The sequence below is a fragment of the Anguilla anguilla genome, chromosome 14 (genome assembly GCF_013347855.1).
Source record: "Anguilla anguilla isolate fAngAng1 chromosome 14, fAngAng1.pri, whole genome shotgun sequence".
Classification (NCBI taxonomy): Eukaryota; Metazoa; Chordata; class Actinopteri; order Anguilliformes; family Anguillidae; genus Anguilla; species Anguilla anguilla.
The window spans coordinates 5,056,285-5,073,192 of record NC_049214.1 but is presented as its reverse complement, the minus strand read 5'-3'; the positions used below and the strand labels follow the sequence as shown (position 1 = coordinate 5,073,192).

Below are 16,908 nucleotides of genomic sequence, written 5' to 3'. Positions count from 1 at the left end.
CCACGCCTTCCAGTGTAGGCTTTCCATCCTTTTGTGCTTATGATAAAATAAAAAGAGAAGATTAGCTTTGCTCTTTGAGTAGACCGGTCGTCTGTTAGAGTGGTAGTGGTAAGCTCCCCTCCCTGAGACAGAGAGACCAGGGTGCTAGCAGTATGTAGGCTGGGACTCTGAGCCCAGGTGGCAGGCCAAAGTACAGCGAGAGAGAGAGAGGCTGCAGTCACACCCTGGCCAGTTAAAGTGCATTTCCCCACTGTTTTGAACAGTTCAGTGCCTGACTAGGAATAAATATCACACCTGGAATCAACTCTTGACCTTTTGCTTGCTTTCTTGTGCATGCACCAATGATGCACCAACACACAGCTGGCCAAGAGCAGCCAAGTGTCCAATTACTTTTGATCGCATAAAATGGGGGAACTATGTCTAAAGAGGGCTGTAATTCTAACACGTATCACCAAATATAGGTCAGGTGTAAATACCCTCAATTTAAAGCTGACAGTCTGCCCTTTAACAGGATATTCAATGTTTAATTTTGATTCCAATAGGCTAGAGTTTCAGGGCCAAAAGAATCAAAATAGTGCCACTGTCTAAATACCTACGGACTGCACTGTACATTAATACGTACGTATATATAAAATACGTGTGTTCATCTGGGGAGAGGTTGTTCATGAAGGGGGGGGACTCCCTGGCTGTCTCCAGCGTTTCTCGGGGGTAGTGAAGAGCTGTTGTTGTGTGGGGGGTGGGACTCTGGGATGCGGCAGCAGTCTCAGCTCTCCTCTCCTCCCCCCCCCTGAAAAGGACTCTGTTCACGGGGGCCCACGCGTCCGGCATCCGAGGAATTTATCTTCTCTCTCGGCGGCAGTAAATTTGCGCCGTTTAGAGACTGACAGCGAACCCCCCCCGCCCCCCCCCCCCCCCCCGTGCTGATGTCACGCAGCTGTGTCATGAGGTCACGCCGGTGGCCCTGTGCTGGATTTGTCATTAATGACTTGACCTCTGGCCCAGGATTTCAACGCAGGTGTTAGTTTCGCGACTTCAAGAATCGCCAAAATCGATTGGTTAAAAGAATGTCTTTAATTTTAAACAAAAACTTGTTTATTTGCAAGTAAAAAGCAGTGGATTACCATTTGGTGGAATCCAAGACGATATACACAAAAAACAATTTGTTTAGTTCTTTTGTCAAATTGTGATTTATTCTTTATTGGTTAGCGGTTTCAAGAATGACAGCACACAGTAAGAAGGAATGCAGGTTTTAAGATGACTTATACAACTAACCCTGCGGTTTCATCTATGCAATAAACAGAGTCATCAAAGGAAAGATTTATACATCTAGCAAAATTACAGGCTAGCATGTCTGTATTTTAAAGTCCAGAACATTAATGGGCTTCACTCCCGAGGTAGATTATGAGCTGTCATGTGAAGTCATGGCATGGTGTTTTGCCTTTAGGTTATGTGCAGCCTGGTTACCATAGCATTTAAGTACTCTTTTCATGTACGTTAGCTTAGCAGTAGCGATGCCTTGCAATGCCTTCATCAGCCTTGTATGGAGGTCCATTTCATTTAAGTCACCAGGAGCATTATAGAAATGCTCTTTGCATTAAATTTTGTTGTTCCAATAATAAGAATTGTGTCTGCTGATGATCATTTCAATTTATCTGATCAGCAAAGTAAGCAACAGTATGTTCAACAGATGTGGAATTTCAGTACTTGCATTTGGATTTTGACAAGCTGCATAATTAGTTTTTCATTGTTTTGTTTTTATGACTACATGATAACCATTAGGGGGTGATGTAATTAAAATCCTACATAGCATTGCTGGAAAGTTATCATGCAATGTGCAGAACTGTTTCCAGAACTTTGGGGAATAATCTTATCATATAATCATCACGTTATCTGACAACCAAACCAAAATCAATCCGGTATGTTCCTCAAATTTTCTGAAAATGTTTTCTTGCATGCTCTTATGTTGTTTACCCTTTTTTTTGGAATTTACATTTGTATATCTTTCTTTTCCTCCCCCCCCCCCCCCCCCCCCCCCCTAGGGCTGTCCCGGGCCGAGAGGCTATGCTGGATATAAAGGTGACAAGGTAAAGGATTGGTGTAACTCGGCGGGTTTGTTGGTCTGTTGGCAGGAGTAGATTTACGGCGGAGTGGCCCGTGGTCATGCAGCGGTGCCGTCTTTTACGACCCCCATCCGCGAAAAAAAAACCCCTGTATCTTTGATCTTCGTCGTTGTAAATTCAGCCGGCGCAGAGTCCGTTTGGAGTCTGCGCCGTCGGCGCTGCAGATGTTTGTCCACAGACCCAGCCGTTCCTCCGTCCGTCCTCCAGATGAGGGGGTGACGTTTGAGGAAAAGTTTGATTTTGATCAAAAAAGCAATCGGCAGAATGAGACGGTTCGAGAACATTTTCACAAGGAATTTTGTTTATTGTTTAGAAAAACATCTGGTGGCTGCTGTGGTCTGTGAGATTCGACAAAGCGAATCTTGAGTTTGGAGTTAGCGACGAGGTGGATTCACCCACGCAACTCGTAGCTGTTTGTTTTGGAAACTGCATTTGATTTGTTAACCCTGGTTTCAGTTTGGATGTGTCTGAACGTGCTAATGTTTCCTTCAGGAAACTCTCCAGTCTCACCTCTGCTGCTCAGTTTTGATCTAAACTGGGTTTCAGTGTGGATTTCCAATAGCATTTTATGAATCGCACCAGTCCGTTTGTGGTTTTTGTGGTGATCTGTTATCCATGTCCACAGCGACCATGCAGATTTTTAAAAAGGCACGCAAGGATTATGGTTGGCACATTCTGTTAAGGCACTGTACTAGTGTATGGATGGGCCCCGTGGTCTGTTATCCCTTCCCACTGTGTCCGGCAGACCTGTGGGCTGGTGTGTAGTTGGCCGCAGTGTCACCCACACAGGAAGGGCTTTATTTAAGCAGGACATTCGTGTCTGTAGTCTGGCCTGGGCCCACAGTCCTGCATGAACTGTCCTCCTCAGGCTTAACTGTGTAGAAACTTAACAGCCGGACTGCACAGAGAAAAGAAGCAGAGGACTTGCAGTACATCACATGTTTGTTATTGAGTCTCTTGTATTCCTAATTGACCAAGGTGGTTGCAGCGGCATTTAGGCATACTGAATAGCCATGAAGTCGTTGTAAAAAAAAAAAGGCATGTGCTTGAACCTCAAATGGTGACATGCCAACTGTTTTTGTGGTCCGCAGGGCGCCAGGGGTTCGATGGGTCGGGACGGGCCCAGGGGCAGGCCGGGACCCCTTGGCCCACAAGGACTGCCAACGTTCTACCTGTGGAGGAACACCCTGGAGGACTGGGCTGCCTTTAGGGTGAGTAAGCATCCCAAACTTATTGCTATTATTATTTTAAAAAATTTTCTGTTAACCTGGTTGCACCCCTCTCCGATGGCAGCTGGTGACCCTAGGCCTTCCTGTGAGCAGCCAATGGGGTGCCCTTGGAGCGATTGCAGTTCTCGCAGTCCCAAGGCCGCCCCTACACCTCTGGGACAAAGTGAGCTGTGTGGGCTCCCACTCCTAGCTGGCTGATGACGTAACTGCTTTCAAAACTATCTAATGGAGCAGCTCAGTAGACCGTGGTTTTTGTTGGGCTCATTTTGACTGAAATGTCAGAGTAAATGTTTCTTTTTCCTCTACCCTCACAGTGAGAGGCGGTACACTGTACAGCGCATTTACACCCGTTGACTTCAGTTCCTGCGCCTTTCTCATTCGCGGTATATCGCTGCTGGACTCACCCAGAATGCACTGCAATGAATGGCTGCTGTGTAGCTGGGTGGAGGGGGGCGGGGGGGGGGGGGTGCTCAGCCAGCACACATACCTCATCGCCCCACCTCGTCACTCAACCTATTACCTTACCTGGGCCAGTGATTCAGGGGCGATTTTGGGGGAGATCCAGCCCTCCCAGCAGGTCCGAGACGGGCCCAAGCTGGAGCGGCACGTGTCCTGAGCGGGAGGCCGTGCCAAAGCAAGCGTCCTGTAGAGCAGAGTGGCACTGGGGCGAGGCGGTGGCGGTGTTCTACCTCGAGTGTGTCAGTGTGTCAAAAAACCGTAACCCCCTCCCCCCGCACTTCCACAGCAAGCAACCCAAGCTTTCCACACCTCCCAAATGGGGAGAGGAAAGAGCTCCCTGTCACTTTTTGGGGGATGTGTTTTACGTTGCAAGCTTGCTGAAGATGGTGACAGGTGAGCACTTTCTGAAGCACATTTGAAGGACAGTAAAATCACTTACGGTGTAGCTGGCATCTTTTAGAAGCTGTTCGTGTTGGAAAACTGTTTTTTTTTATTTATATTTTAACTGAACCACACTTAATTCCAAGTGCATCGTCATTGATTTGTTTTACATTACATTATAGGCAAGCGCGGTTGTCTGGCAGTCGGAGGGTTGCCGGTTCGAGCCCCGCCCTGGGCGTGTCGAAGTGTACGTGAGCAAGACACCTAACCCCTAAATGCTCTGGTGAATGAGAGGCATCAGTTGTAAAGCGCTTTGGATAAAAGCGCTATATAAATGCAGCCCATTTACCATTTAGGTTTTGACCTGGTCTTGTTGGCCATGATATGGGACGTCTTGACGAACGCGAGACGGTTGGCAGCGCCAGGCTGTGCCCGTCCTCCTGGAGGCCGTTGGCTGTTTAACTACCGTTCTGCGACTCTGGTGGCCTGGCGGTGGGCGAGGGGCACCTGGGCTGGCAGTCAAAGCTCCCCCTCAGGGAGGAGGCTGTGGGTGGGGAAGCAGCCGATGCCCATGAGCGCGTTGGTCGCGCCACACCGAACGCCAGGCAGTGCCTCCGTATAACCACGGTCTGTCTGCTTTGCAAATGTCTGTTTATTTACTCAATTTTCATGAATTCAGCCTTTTTAGTGCATTTGTTTTTTGTTTTTTTAAATACGTTTCGGTACATAGACGAACACATAGACGGTTTTTTCATTGTGCCCAAGTCATTAGTCACCTAATTGGACAGAATTTTTTATTTGCTTTGGTTTGAGTTGGATGAGTGCATAGCACCTACATTGGTTCTGTAATAAAGAGCTATACAGAACTAATAAACATAAATAAAGGGATTGGTAATTTCTAATGCTAATTATATTGTAATCTTGGTACTTATATTGTGCATATTTATATTGGTAACCTCTATGCTGACAGTGATTGGTTTAAATTGCCTCCAGGCACCCTGTGAGGATACAGGAAGTAGTATTCATTACTCCCAGTATTCTTTTGTAAGTGGGGTGACATCACAAGCTGTGGTAGGAATGGGACTTGGTGTAGCCAGACTGCTTTCTTAGGAGATTTGTCTCCTGTTGGCTTTGGGTCTAGTCAGCACCTCCACATTGCATGTGTGCAAGCCATTACATTACATTACATTTATTTGGCAGACGCTTTTATCCGACGTACAAAAAGTGCATTTTGTGGTCATAGACAACTGCTAAACACAGGTTCAGTAAGATACAATACTTATTTTGTGCAGCTATTTCTAGCCAAGAACACAGTTTAGTTCACACAGTGAACACTATTCTGACCTAGAAAAGAAGCTGAAAGGAGACAGTGAACCAGGCAAAACACAAGGAGGAATCTCTTCTGTCACGCCCCTTTTAAAGTGTGCTCACAGAAGCTTGATCCTAAGTTATCAAGGGTCTCGAAAGCAAGTCCATAGGGTATGAGTTAGGCTTCTGTGGGTGCCAAATGCCTAAACAAGGATTGTAATGGAGTTGTTGTCCATGTACCAGGTATACTTTGCATTTACAGAAGAACATTTGCAATACTGTCAAAGATGCTGTTTGTCGCTAAGTAATGTAGATACGATGCAAAAAATAGTTTTCAGCATTCTTGTTTGTGTGCTGTCCTATTGAAAAAGCTCTGTATACCTGGCAGCAAGCTGGTGTATCTTAGCAACCAGATGGGTTTATTACAAGCAGGCTTGTTGAGCATCTTACTTGCTTGTCATCACTTCACTTTGGATGGATGTGTGTGTTTAGAATTCAGATATAGCATTTGGGTCTTCTTCAGCCTCCATCTTGGTTGGGTACATCGGATGCTGATGTGTTTGTGTGCATTGTGCGTGTGTGCGTCTGCACACGCGTGTGCGTGTACTGCACACTGCCCTGAGACCTGGCTCTGTTTCTCTCTTGCAGCGAACCTCCATCTTCCAGCTGCTGCAAGCGGGCTGGCCTGTAAGTACAACGGTGCTCTGGGATGCCAGAGGGAGGGGCAGGCAGGATGAAGGGGATATAGACACTTTTTTTGGGAGGGTGTGGTCAGCATAGACACTTGTCTCAGGACGGGTGGGGTTTTTTTGGGGTGTGGTCAGGATAGACAGGTGTCTCAGAATGTGAGAGATGTTCAGGGCGTGGCCAGCGTAAGGATTTTGGGGGTCTCAAGCGTCTTCTGACTGCAGTCTCTCTGTGAGCTTGCAGAGAGAACAGGGACCTCCTGGACCAATGGGAGCCCCAGGAAAGCCAGGCCTGCCTGTGAGTATATGTTATAAATGTAAATGTATGTGCACCAATAAAAATGTACAACAGACAGGTGGTTATCATCCCTTGCATTTTGATGCTGTTCACTGAAGTCTGGTTGTGGATGCTTTGCTGACTCTCCGTGCTTTTGTCACAGGGGCTGCAGGGGGAACCTGGAGACAGAGGGCCACCCGGGCGTGTGGGGGACATGGTAACTATCTCTCTGTCAGTCAGTCATTCAGTCCGTCCACCAATCAGTCAGTAGATTTCTTTCATAACGCCATTTACAAAGGGGTTATCATACACCATTTAAACCTGGATGTTTTCCACCCTACCTGCCTGTTGAAGAATGCGTTTGAGTTCATTTCAGTTCAGTTCAGTTCAGTAGATTTTAATTGTCCCCAAAGGGCAATTTGTGGGCTGTATTAAACGCTCTTATTAATGCCCATTTTGAAACCAAAGACAAATTTCCACATTACATGGATAATAAAGTTTCTTATTATTATTAAATTAGTAAAGTTCAACTCAGCAAAATGTCAGTATAGAGCCATTCAATGAGTGCTCCTGAAGCGACTCGGGTTTGAGGTGATACTGGGCGTAATCCAGAGGGAGAATTTCTTCTGCTCTGCAGGCTTCCTCAGTATCTGCTGTGAGGGAGAACCTAAAATATATCTGAATGTTTCTTTTCTATGTAATTAGCAACTTATTTAGCAGCATTGCTGTATTTAGGCTGCTCACTGTTCTAAATTTGTGTGAGGAGAGTCTACATTTATTCTCATTCATCCTTCTGTGAACTCTTATAATAATAATAATACAGCTGGATATTTAGGTTTTTAACAAATGCTGTAGGCATGCTGTGGCACTGAAATACGCAAACAATTTTGTGAATATACTGCTTTGTGGGGTGCTATAATGGAAATAACTTTTTTTCGTCAGAAGTCACAATTTATCCTCTAGACATTTAAAAAGATCTATTCTGACAGTGTCAAATTTATCATGACTTCCTTTGTCACTTGAAAGTGGCTGTCATAGTCCCCTGTCCCACACTGGGGTAAGAGGCAGTGCACTAAAATAACTGCACCTAATTCTTCTGGATTAACAGCCTGTAAAGCACAAACAGGCTTTTTGCTGTCGTCGCCCCACACCCACACCCACCCTCTTTCCACTGCACATCAAGGAAAACACACGGAGCTGTGTGAAGCTAACCAATAAGTTGTGAGGTTGAGGGTCTTTTTGCCTGAGATAGGGAGGTGGACTGCATTTACATCTGAGACTGTGTTCAGTGCTGCAGCTGAGATGGGAGAAAGGGGGGGGGGGGGGGGGGGGGGAGTGCATTGTTGCCAAATTCTGACATGCTAGGACCCAGTGATGGAAGTGCAGCATGTGTACCCCTGCTCCTACCCCCTACCCCAACCCCCCCCCCCCCCCCTTCCTCCAACTCCCGCAGGAGGGAAATACAGTCTGACCAAAGGCCCAGGCACGGGTCTTGTTTTCCATGTGCAGAGGCCCTGTCCTGTCATGAACTACGTATTTTAAAAATATGTTCAAATAGGCACGTGTGTGTATTTGTTTAGCTGTTCCATTCACTCATTCTTTGACAGCTAGCATTAAACACCTGAACCTAAAACCTTTTGTGCTTTTTATACGGCTTCATTTTCCATTGCTTCATATTTTAACAAATCCAGGTTTGATGATTAACTTTTACGAAAGTATATATTGCATTAGGTGAGCGTGCAATCTGCCTTTGCAAAACTGCAAGATTAATATTGATGGGGTAGACATCATCTTCATCAAAGCAATCCCGGTTCCAGACTTCTGTACCGGTACAAATTCATTATTTATACTTCCCTAATTTCTGCTAAATGTGCTGAATTGGGGGATACAGAGGGAACCCCTACTCGGACGCTGGCAAACCTGAAACCTTATCCTCTGAAAAAATATATATTGTGTTATGTTTGAATTTCAGGGTGACCCAGGGCCAAAGGGTGTGGCAGGCAGGAAGGGAAGAAACGGGCAAGATGGGGAACCTGGACAAGATGGGCAGCCAGGTCTCCCGGGGCACCCAGGGCCAAAGGTGAGGGCAGAGGTCAAAACCCAACTTCCTGTCAAGGAATTATTCTTCCTGTCATTGGGGATTTGTCTCATTATCCTACAGAAGTTGCCAAACAAAACGGCTTCAACTGGTCAATATTGCTCACTCCTTAAAGAATCACATTTTTCTCAAGTGTGATTTGAGATTCAGAAGGGTTTGATTCTTGTGGTTTAGACCATGTACAGCAGACATTCTAGTTCATATAAATGTATGAGGCCTTCTTTAAGAGACTGTGCAATCAATTTTTTTTTTGCATCGAAAGTGTTCCTTAAACCACCAATTTATAAACAGAAAAATAGTATAATAATCTTTTAAATTTGGTGAAATATGTCATTTATGAACAAAAGAGCTGGTGGTTGAACCTGATGTTTCCTGTTTTGTTATGAATATTCATTTCAAGATTGGCAGTCCGCTAAATGGCCACACTTCTGATTAAATAAAATTCAAATGCTTTGTTATTTACGTAAACAAAATGGTCTCTACAAGATCCAAACCAAATCCCCCAGTAGGAAGTATAATAACCAAGCTGTTTTCAGGTAAAAAAATAACTAAACTCATTTTAACCATATACTAAATAAAATGGGCGTAATGTCATAATACTTTCTCTTTGGGTATTTCTGTATGATATAACAATTATAAATTATGATTCTGTCACACTGAAATAAGTGTGAATTTGAGAAAGTCCAATTGGAAAGATTTTGTTAAACTAATATTGCCCCCCTCCGCTGGTGTTCCAGGGACCTCAAGGATTCAAAGGAGAGTCGGCCCACCGAGGAGAGAAAGGAGATGAGGTAAGGCGGTGTCTTTTCTGTGTGACACCAAGAGGGGGCAGCAGAGAGCACAGTCCTGCAGGTGAAATCCAGTACTCCCCTGGCTAAAGCTTCTGCAGCACCGGTTCTGTAGAGCTCCAGGTTCTGCTGGGTTTGTTGTTAAGTAGCCTACTGTTCAACACTTAGTTGATCAATTAAAGCAGTTGTGGCAGTGGTGGCAGTGTCGCATATTGCTTTGGGAACTGCCGGGCTTGCTACTCCAAGGTTGTGGGTTCGATTTCCAGGAGCGGTGCAGATATCCTTGTACAGCCTAACCTTGAACAAGGTACTTAACCTGAACTGCTTCAGTACATATCCAGCTGTGCTGTATAAATGGGTTGTATGTGAAGGAATTAGAGCTGCGTAAGACACTCCGGATAAGAGCTTCTGCTGAAGCAGTTAGTGTAAATTTACAAAACATGGACCAGAGGAACCCGTGGTGCCCTAGACTAGAAGATCCCAAAGCCCTTCTAAAATGACTCCCCTCCATCTTAGGACACCTCATCTGTGTAAATGATTTAAACTTGTGATACCTATGTGTAACATCCACATTATACCACAGTGTTTTTAACAGGCAAGTACTGTACATGGAAACATGCCCAAATCCTCACAGTGTATCACATCTATGTAAGGTGTCACTCTTTCGTACATTATAAATCAGGGCTTCCCAGACCTGTTCCTGGACATCTACTGTCCCATAGGTTTTCACACCAACCAAAAACAGCACACCTCATTCACCACTTAATTAGTAGAATCAGGTGTGCCAAATTAGAGTTGATCTGAAAACTTTGAGAATGATAGATTTTTAGGAACAGGGTTGGGTAGCCCTGGTGTAAATATGGAATAATTATTGGTGCAATTTATGAACGGGTACAGTTGGGTACAATCGCAGAGTCAGCGTGGACGTCCCTGGCGGCACGCAGCCGAACTGTGGCTCTGTGCGTCAGCGTTCGCTCCACAGGTGGGCCTCCTGGAAGGACTAGGGCCCTTCAGACCGATAAGAAGGTCAGGGGTCAAGGGTGGCATTTTTTTTAAAGCTCCTGTCTCTTACCCGCTATCTCAGACCAAGCTGCCGCTTCGCTTTCGCTCAGTGAGTCGCGTAGACCCGCCGCCAAGAGGCCATCGGCTTTTCTTCTTTCTTGCTTTCAAAGCAGAAAGAAAGGCTCTGTGGATTATGGTAAAAAATGTTAAACCGCAAAGCGACTCCAAGCCCGAGGCCCCGAGCAGCGATGCCGGATAAAGAGCGACAAGCCCCTCAGCTTTTTTCCAGGGTCCAGGGGTCAGCGTTTACATCGTGCGAAGGAGGGGGCTGGACGACGTGGACGGCAACTCAAATCTCTAGGAGCTCGTCCTTCTGCGAGGCGGCTTCCGGTGCTCGGTACGGGATCTGGCCTGCGCCCGTGCCGAATGTGGCAGGCAGCCCTACGGGGCGGGGCGTAATCAGGCGTGGTGCCACCCGAGGAGGGAGAGTGTCGGTCATTGGGGTCGCCCCTGTCTCATGCACCGGCGTGTCCTCTAAGCTGTGGAGCGTTCTCCTATTATGCAAGGCCAGTGCAGTTCAGCCGCTGGGTTGCAGGAGAAGAAATGAGCTGCAGCTGGCCGTGCGAACTCCTGTACTCCCCTACAGTCATGGGAGGGCACCGCGCCAATGAGAACAGAGCTGGATATTACATTTCGGGTGGACAAGTTTATTAAAGGAAGGGGGACGCGTGACCTGACTGAGTCAGGAACTCAAGGAACACTCGCAGAAAGGCCCCCACAACTGTCTGCCATTTTTAAAAAAATCTTTGAATGTTAAATGTTAAAAACGTGCCTATGGCTCCTCGTGGATCTTGTGCATTTTACGCAAAAAAACTACATCGCTTGTGCCTTTGTATTTTGCATGTGTAATTTTTATTTTGGTGGTAAATATGATGTATTCTGTTTATTTGTTTTCTACAGGGCCTCGTTGGCGAAGAGGGCCCTTACGGAGAGCAGGGTGAACTGGGAGAGAGGGTAAATTTGTTATTAGTATCTTCGTCTTTTTAATATTTTCCCTTGCTTCAGTTCAATCCATTTTCAGTTGCTGTGTGTCGTAAGCATGGAAGCTTGACAAGGTGACCCAGAATGTTGGAACACATTGCCCTCTTGTGGTCGCTGAAGGTTGTGCTTAAATTTAAGGGGTGTGTTTGCTCAAGGTTGTTCAGAGTAGTGTTATATCTTTTTTTAGTTTTCATACCATTAACGGCATTAGTACAAACCTACAATTTTGTGATTAGACAGCTTGTCCTTAATCAATATTTGAAAATAAAATTCAGCTACAGTTGCATGCTTCATTTGAGCCAATAAGGGATGTGTGCTTCAGTCAATGTGGTTGGCAGACAACATACAGTAAGTAAAAACTGTGAACCAACTGAAGGTGGAAGAATCCTGAAGTTTGGTGCGTCATCCCTCAAAACCTTCCTTGTCAACATGACAACAAACACTATAGGTTCAGCAGAGGCCAAGGATGTCAGTGTGCATTGTGCAAAGTTTCCGTGGAAACAAACATCATCACATTCTCGTGGTTATCTTTCAGGGTTCTAAAGGGGAACCAGGTCACCCAGGACCGACTGGCCCACCTGTAAGTAGTGCAGCGCCTGTGGGTCCAGTCTAGAAGTTGATTTATGCAGTACCGTGGCACGTCGATGAGAATTTAAATGGCATTCACCACAAGGTCTGCTCTGTTTTTTTTTCTCTCTCAGGGGCCGAAGGGCATCAAAGGGGTGGAGGGTCTTCAGGGCCCGCCGGGGCCAGAGGTAAAGCACAGCAGTAAAAACAGTTACACTTCGCACAGGGGCGACGTAGCTCCGGAGGTAAGAGCGGCCGATCTGGCGGTCGGAAGGGTCGCCGGTTCGACATGGCAAGTTCACAAATTCATATTGAACATTAAATTGCCTGCTGGTTTTTGGGGTGTTCTCGGCACCAGTGTTTCAATTACGTTTTGATTTACATTCATTGGCTACCTTGTCCTCAAGGCCTTAAGTGGCAGCTGATTGAAAGGACACCACAAAAACCTGCAGACACTGCGGCCCCCTTGGGAGTCAGTTTGACACCCCTGATCTAGAGAAACAGTGGCCCCCCATATGGAAGCTAATTCATGGTTTTTCTGGGTCTGTTTTCACCAGGGGGAGCCTGGGCCTGATGGTGACCCAGGACTTCCTGGGCTGATGGTGAGTTTGAGTGAAGAACAGCTGCTTGCATCCTCTCATCCTGTTTATCTTCTCGCTGTCAGTCAGGAGGCACTGTGCTCAGCCTTTACTGTGCCTGCGTGTGCTAACTGTGTATGACACAGTTCTGCATGTTGTCATCTGGTTTTATTGTCAAGCTTTCAACGTAACTATCCTTCGAAGGCAAAGTTTCAAAGATTTTCACGACACAGAGTGAACAGAATGAGCTTGAGAATGAATGCTTAAATAAAAAATACCAGTAACAGTGCGAGTTGTCAGTATCTTCACATCTCACTGTGTATGTGTGTGTGTGTGTCTGTGTGTCTGTGTGCCTGTGCCTGTGCGTGTGTGTGTGCATGTGTGTGTGTGTCTGTGTGTGTGTGTGTTTCCAACCAGGGAGCTCCAGGCCTGACGGGCGCGGTTGGGGCACAGGGGGTGAATGGATCTCAGGTAAGGCGCCCCCTGCTGGTCACCTGTGGTCAGCGGGGTCAATGTGGAGAACCCTCTGCCATGGCAGACAGACATATAAGCAGAGCTTACTGCACGGGATTCAGCCACTACCTACACCAGTGGTGGGCAGCTCCAGTCCCAGAGGGCCAGCGTTTAAGGCAGGTTTTTATTTCCACCAATTAGCCTGGCTCAATTAGCCAATTACCTCTATGCACCAGTGCTGGTTCATTTGTAGATTTAGATCACAGTAAAACGTTTCACGAAGGGACACTGCTGCAACAGGTTTCTGCTGTTATTCACAAGCCTATCAAGAAATCGGTAGATAAAATGTCAGATCACGTAGATTACTGAGTTAATGGCATAATTAAGTGCAGATGTTGGTGTGAAATTCGGGAAACAAAGTCGAGCTCACAGTTTCGTCCACAACATGGCGCTCAGTACTACACTTCCTACCTCCAGACTCTAGCTGGATCCAGTGCCTTTTGTAAATGCAAAAGTCAGACATTTTGGTTCTGTTCTGTCCCGTTTCAGGGTGATCTCGGACCTGCCGGAACCACTGGCCATAGGGGCCCTCAGGTACTGTGCTTGGTGTTAGCCATAGCACGTCTGTTAGGTGTGTGTCTGTTTCTGTGTTTGTGTGTTCGTCCATGCTTTTGTGTGTGTGTAAATGTGTTTTCTGTGTATGTGTCTGTATTCCTGTCTGTGACAGTGTGCATGTGTGTGTACGTATACATGCATATTTGTGTGAATCATTGTGTGGTGAAGCCTGCATTGAGTAGTTGGTTGGAGCTTGTCCTTGCTTGTAATTGTTACCCGAATGCAATAAAACCCAACCAGAACTCGTGAATTTGGGTCAGGTCGGGTCGGGTTCTAATCCTATCATTTTGTATCGGGCTCAGTTTGGTTCAAGCTCTTCGTAGCTGGCCATTGTAAGCACAAGCTGGATGCAAAACGAATGCCTCAGAGCAAAAGGTATAGCCAGGGGAGTATGAAGGCAGTGAGGCTAGGGAAAGGAAAGTCCAAGGTCTGGACAAACTTTTACATGGTTTTGATCAAGCTGTAAACAAAAGTGCGCAATTTAAAATAAATGCAAATACTGTGATGCCCGGTGATGCCAACTTCTGGAAGACAAATAGGCCAAGCAACCTCACTGTCAAAAACGCGCCGAGGCAAGCAGAAAATAGAGTGATTGCGGACCCAAGCTTGCTTGTGTCCTTGAACAACAGCAACCATAAAAAAATCGGGTCACTTGGTACATTTCCAAACAAACAATCAGATTTTTCAAAACAAGCCCAAAAACCAAAACTTTCCCATTTTTTCAAGTGAAGGAAAAAACAAACCCAAAGCCAGGTATTATAAGCAGTTTTGGTAATTCTGATGATACCCTGCTTAGGTAAACTACGGTAGACGTGATGAGGGTATATCAAGGGGTATAACAGGCTAGGGTATACCAAGCCTGTCGCCGGGCACCATCCACTGATCCAACCGAAACGTCAGCTGCTTTTTTTTTTTTCAAACTGAATATCGACCATTCCTCAAACCTGCGTGCACCGTCTACTGTACTGACACGCTTCATGAAGTCGGGTTCAAATCGGGCCGGGCTTTCAAAGTACTGCGACCTGCGAGCTCGCGTTGGGCTCGGGGCGAAAAGAAGTGGGCCCTGGTCAAGCTGAAATTTTTGGGCCCGTTTCGAGCTCTGGTCCTTGTATGATTAGGTGTTGGTATGTGTGTATGCTGTACTGTGTTGTGGGTGCCAGGTGTTTGCTGAATTACTCCATCACCTTTTTTGTGGTTTAGGGTCCACATGGCCTGGATGGAATACGAGGGCCCCCAGGCCCCCGGGGTCCCCAGGTATGTTACTCCCCCCCCCCCCCCCCCCCCCCCCCAAAAAATCCCTGCCAGTTCCCCACTACACTGTTTTAATAGGTTTCACCCACAGGACTTTTCAAACACACCCTTCCATACTGTATGCTGTGTCCTAATGCCAAGTGTGACTCAATCAAGTCAGGAGGTCAGATGCCATATAACAAGTGTTGTTTATGAGCATAAGAGGAAGTGATATCACATGAAACTCATTGAATACCACAGAGCTTGATTAGCACTGTCATGTCGATTAACAAGCGGGAACTGGTGAGCTGCAAACACAGGCAGAAATCCAGAGAAGTCATTGGTTCTTTCTCTGCTTTTTATTTTTTTGACTTCCTTTGTTTAATGATCCATATCAGTAAACAACTCATTGCCTTCCTGTATCTTTTGTATCTTTTGGTCGATGCTGAGTACTGTTTCAGTTTGGCTGCACAATACTGTGGAGGATTTGTACTGATTATCTTATTTGACCATGTGGATAGTTATCTGCCTGTAAGCAGGGCATGTTGGCACCTTAAAGACTAGTTATTGCAGACTTAAATTTAATGCTTATATAAACACAATCAAATTTTAACAGTGCCTCCGAAGTCATCCGCAAATAAAGTAGTTCCACTTCATAGATACGAATGCCTTCCTCAAAGTACTCGTGTAAATATACTTATGTTTCAGTATCTTTGCCTTACTCTCAGGAGCGAAGCAAATTACAATTACTTGGGGGGTTTGTAGCTTTTATGTAGATAAAGCTTAATCAGTAAGGATTACATTTATTTCACTAAATTAAACTCATATCATTTTAAATTCTCTTCGAGGATTTGAAGAACAATGGCAGTACCACCCCACTTGAGATTGAGAGGAAGGGGATTTACCTTGCTAGAGTCAAGGATTAATTAGCCAGTTGGTGTGAATGTTAATTAAGCAAAGGCAAATGTCTCTTTCCACCTCCCATGTTTGCAGTCGATGAATCACTGCTGGTCTCAGCCCGTGACCTGAGCTACAGAGAGAAATAGAGCTGGCCAACAGTGCAGCCTCTCCACTGTCAAACCATGAAGGGGCCCAAAAAATGGGCCTCAAAGCAGAGAGTTAGAGAGCAAATGACCCCTGGAGGTGGTATCTGTGTAGTAAACATGATGTGTATTCCAGTTGCGTTGCCTTGGCCACTTCCTCATGTCAGAAATCTCTGAGTGCTAGTACAGGTATGGTAGCCAGTGTCGGGTAAGGTATTTCCATTTGACAGGTGTGTTCTCAAATGGTCTGGGTTTTCTGGATTGTTCCTTAATCCGTTGGTTCCCAAACTGTATGGTGGGACTCAGTGACAGTAGACAGTTGTGAAAGTAGATTACAGGACACGCTTGAGTGAAAATAACTTTGTACAAGCACTAGTGCTGAAATGTTAGGCTGCAAGGAGTGGGTTGGAAAAGCAGAAAATGTATTTGCTTGTAATGTAACTTAGTTGTGCGGACAGAAAGTTTAGAAACCAAGGCTTATATCCGTCCCCGATAGCGTTCGCTGTGAAGAGGTGGGCTTACGAGTTTCGGCGAGTGTAGCCAGACGGCGTACCTCTCCGAAAAGCACGTGTTGCCGCGCACGCACCTGGGGTTGCGGGCGAAGTGCGCCCCCCCCCCCCCCCCCGTGCGGGGAGCTCGTTAAACCGACTCCGACATGAAAGCCGAGCCTTTGAATAGCCAGCCCCTCCGCTCCTTCACTGCCCTGTTAAAAAATGCCAGTGCAGCGCTCCAGATGTCTGCAACACAGCAGAGGCGCGTCATGTGTGCCCGGTGCCCGGGGTCCCAGGCTGAGGGGCCCCAAGCTGGGGGGCCCCGTCCTGCTCCTGGGGGGCTCACAGGAGAGGCGCTTCATGTGGCTGGGCGTCCCAGGCTGAAGGGGGACCCGTTCTGCTCCCGGGGGGCCCATGGGAGAGGAACGGCTCAGAGGCATGCAGCCAATCACCGCCATACCGCCATAATGAAACAAGACCGCCCACGGCCTCGTCTGCAGGGCCTTGCGTTCTCCGCGTTAACGAGCTGGAAATGACATCAC

General features: G+C 46.5%; 1 protein-coding gene across 1 annotated transcript in view; it reads left to right on the top strand.

Annotated features, from left to right (window-relative positions):
* Nucleotides 1-16,908, top strand: part of si:ch211-196i2.1 (collagen alpha-1(I) chain) — a 129,075-nt gene that overhangs the window by 68,795 nt on the left and 43,372 nt on the right. Inside the window, exons 8-21 of the mRNA XM_035391561.1 lie at nt 2,040-2,084; nt 3,212-3,331; nt 6,146-6,184; nt 6,428-6,481; nt 6,624-6,677; nt 8,433-8,540; nt 9,296-9,349; nt 11,309-11,362; nt 11,925-11,969; nt 12,091-12,144; nt 12,514-12,558; nt 12,952-13,005; nt 13,537-13,581; nt 14,803-14,856. Of these exons, the coding sequence (XP_035247452.1) occupies nt 2,040-2,084; nt 3,212-3,331; nt 6,146-6,184; nt 6,428-6,481; nt 6,624-6,677; nt 8,433-8,540; nt 9,296-9,349; nt 11,309-11,362; nt 11,925-11,969; nt 12,091-12,144; nt 12,514-12,558; nt 12,952-13,005; nt 13,537-13,581; nt 14,803-14,856 (825 nt within the window). The remainder of the gene's footprint in view (nt 1-2,039; nt 2,085-3,211; nt 3,332-6,145; nt 6,185-6,427; nt 6,482-6,623; nt 6,678-8,432; nt 8,541-9,295; nt 9,350-11,308; nt 11,363-11,924; nt 11,970-12,090; nt 12,145-12,513; nt 12,559-12,951; nt 13,006-13,536; nt 13,582-14,802; nt 14,857-16,908) is intronic.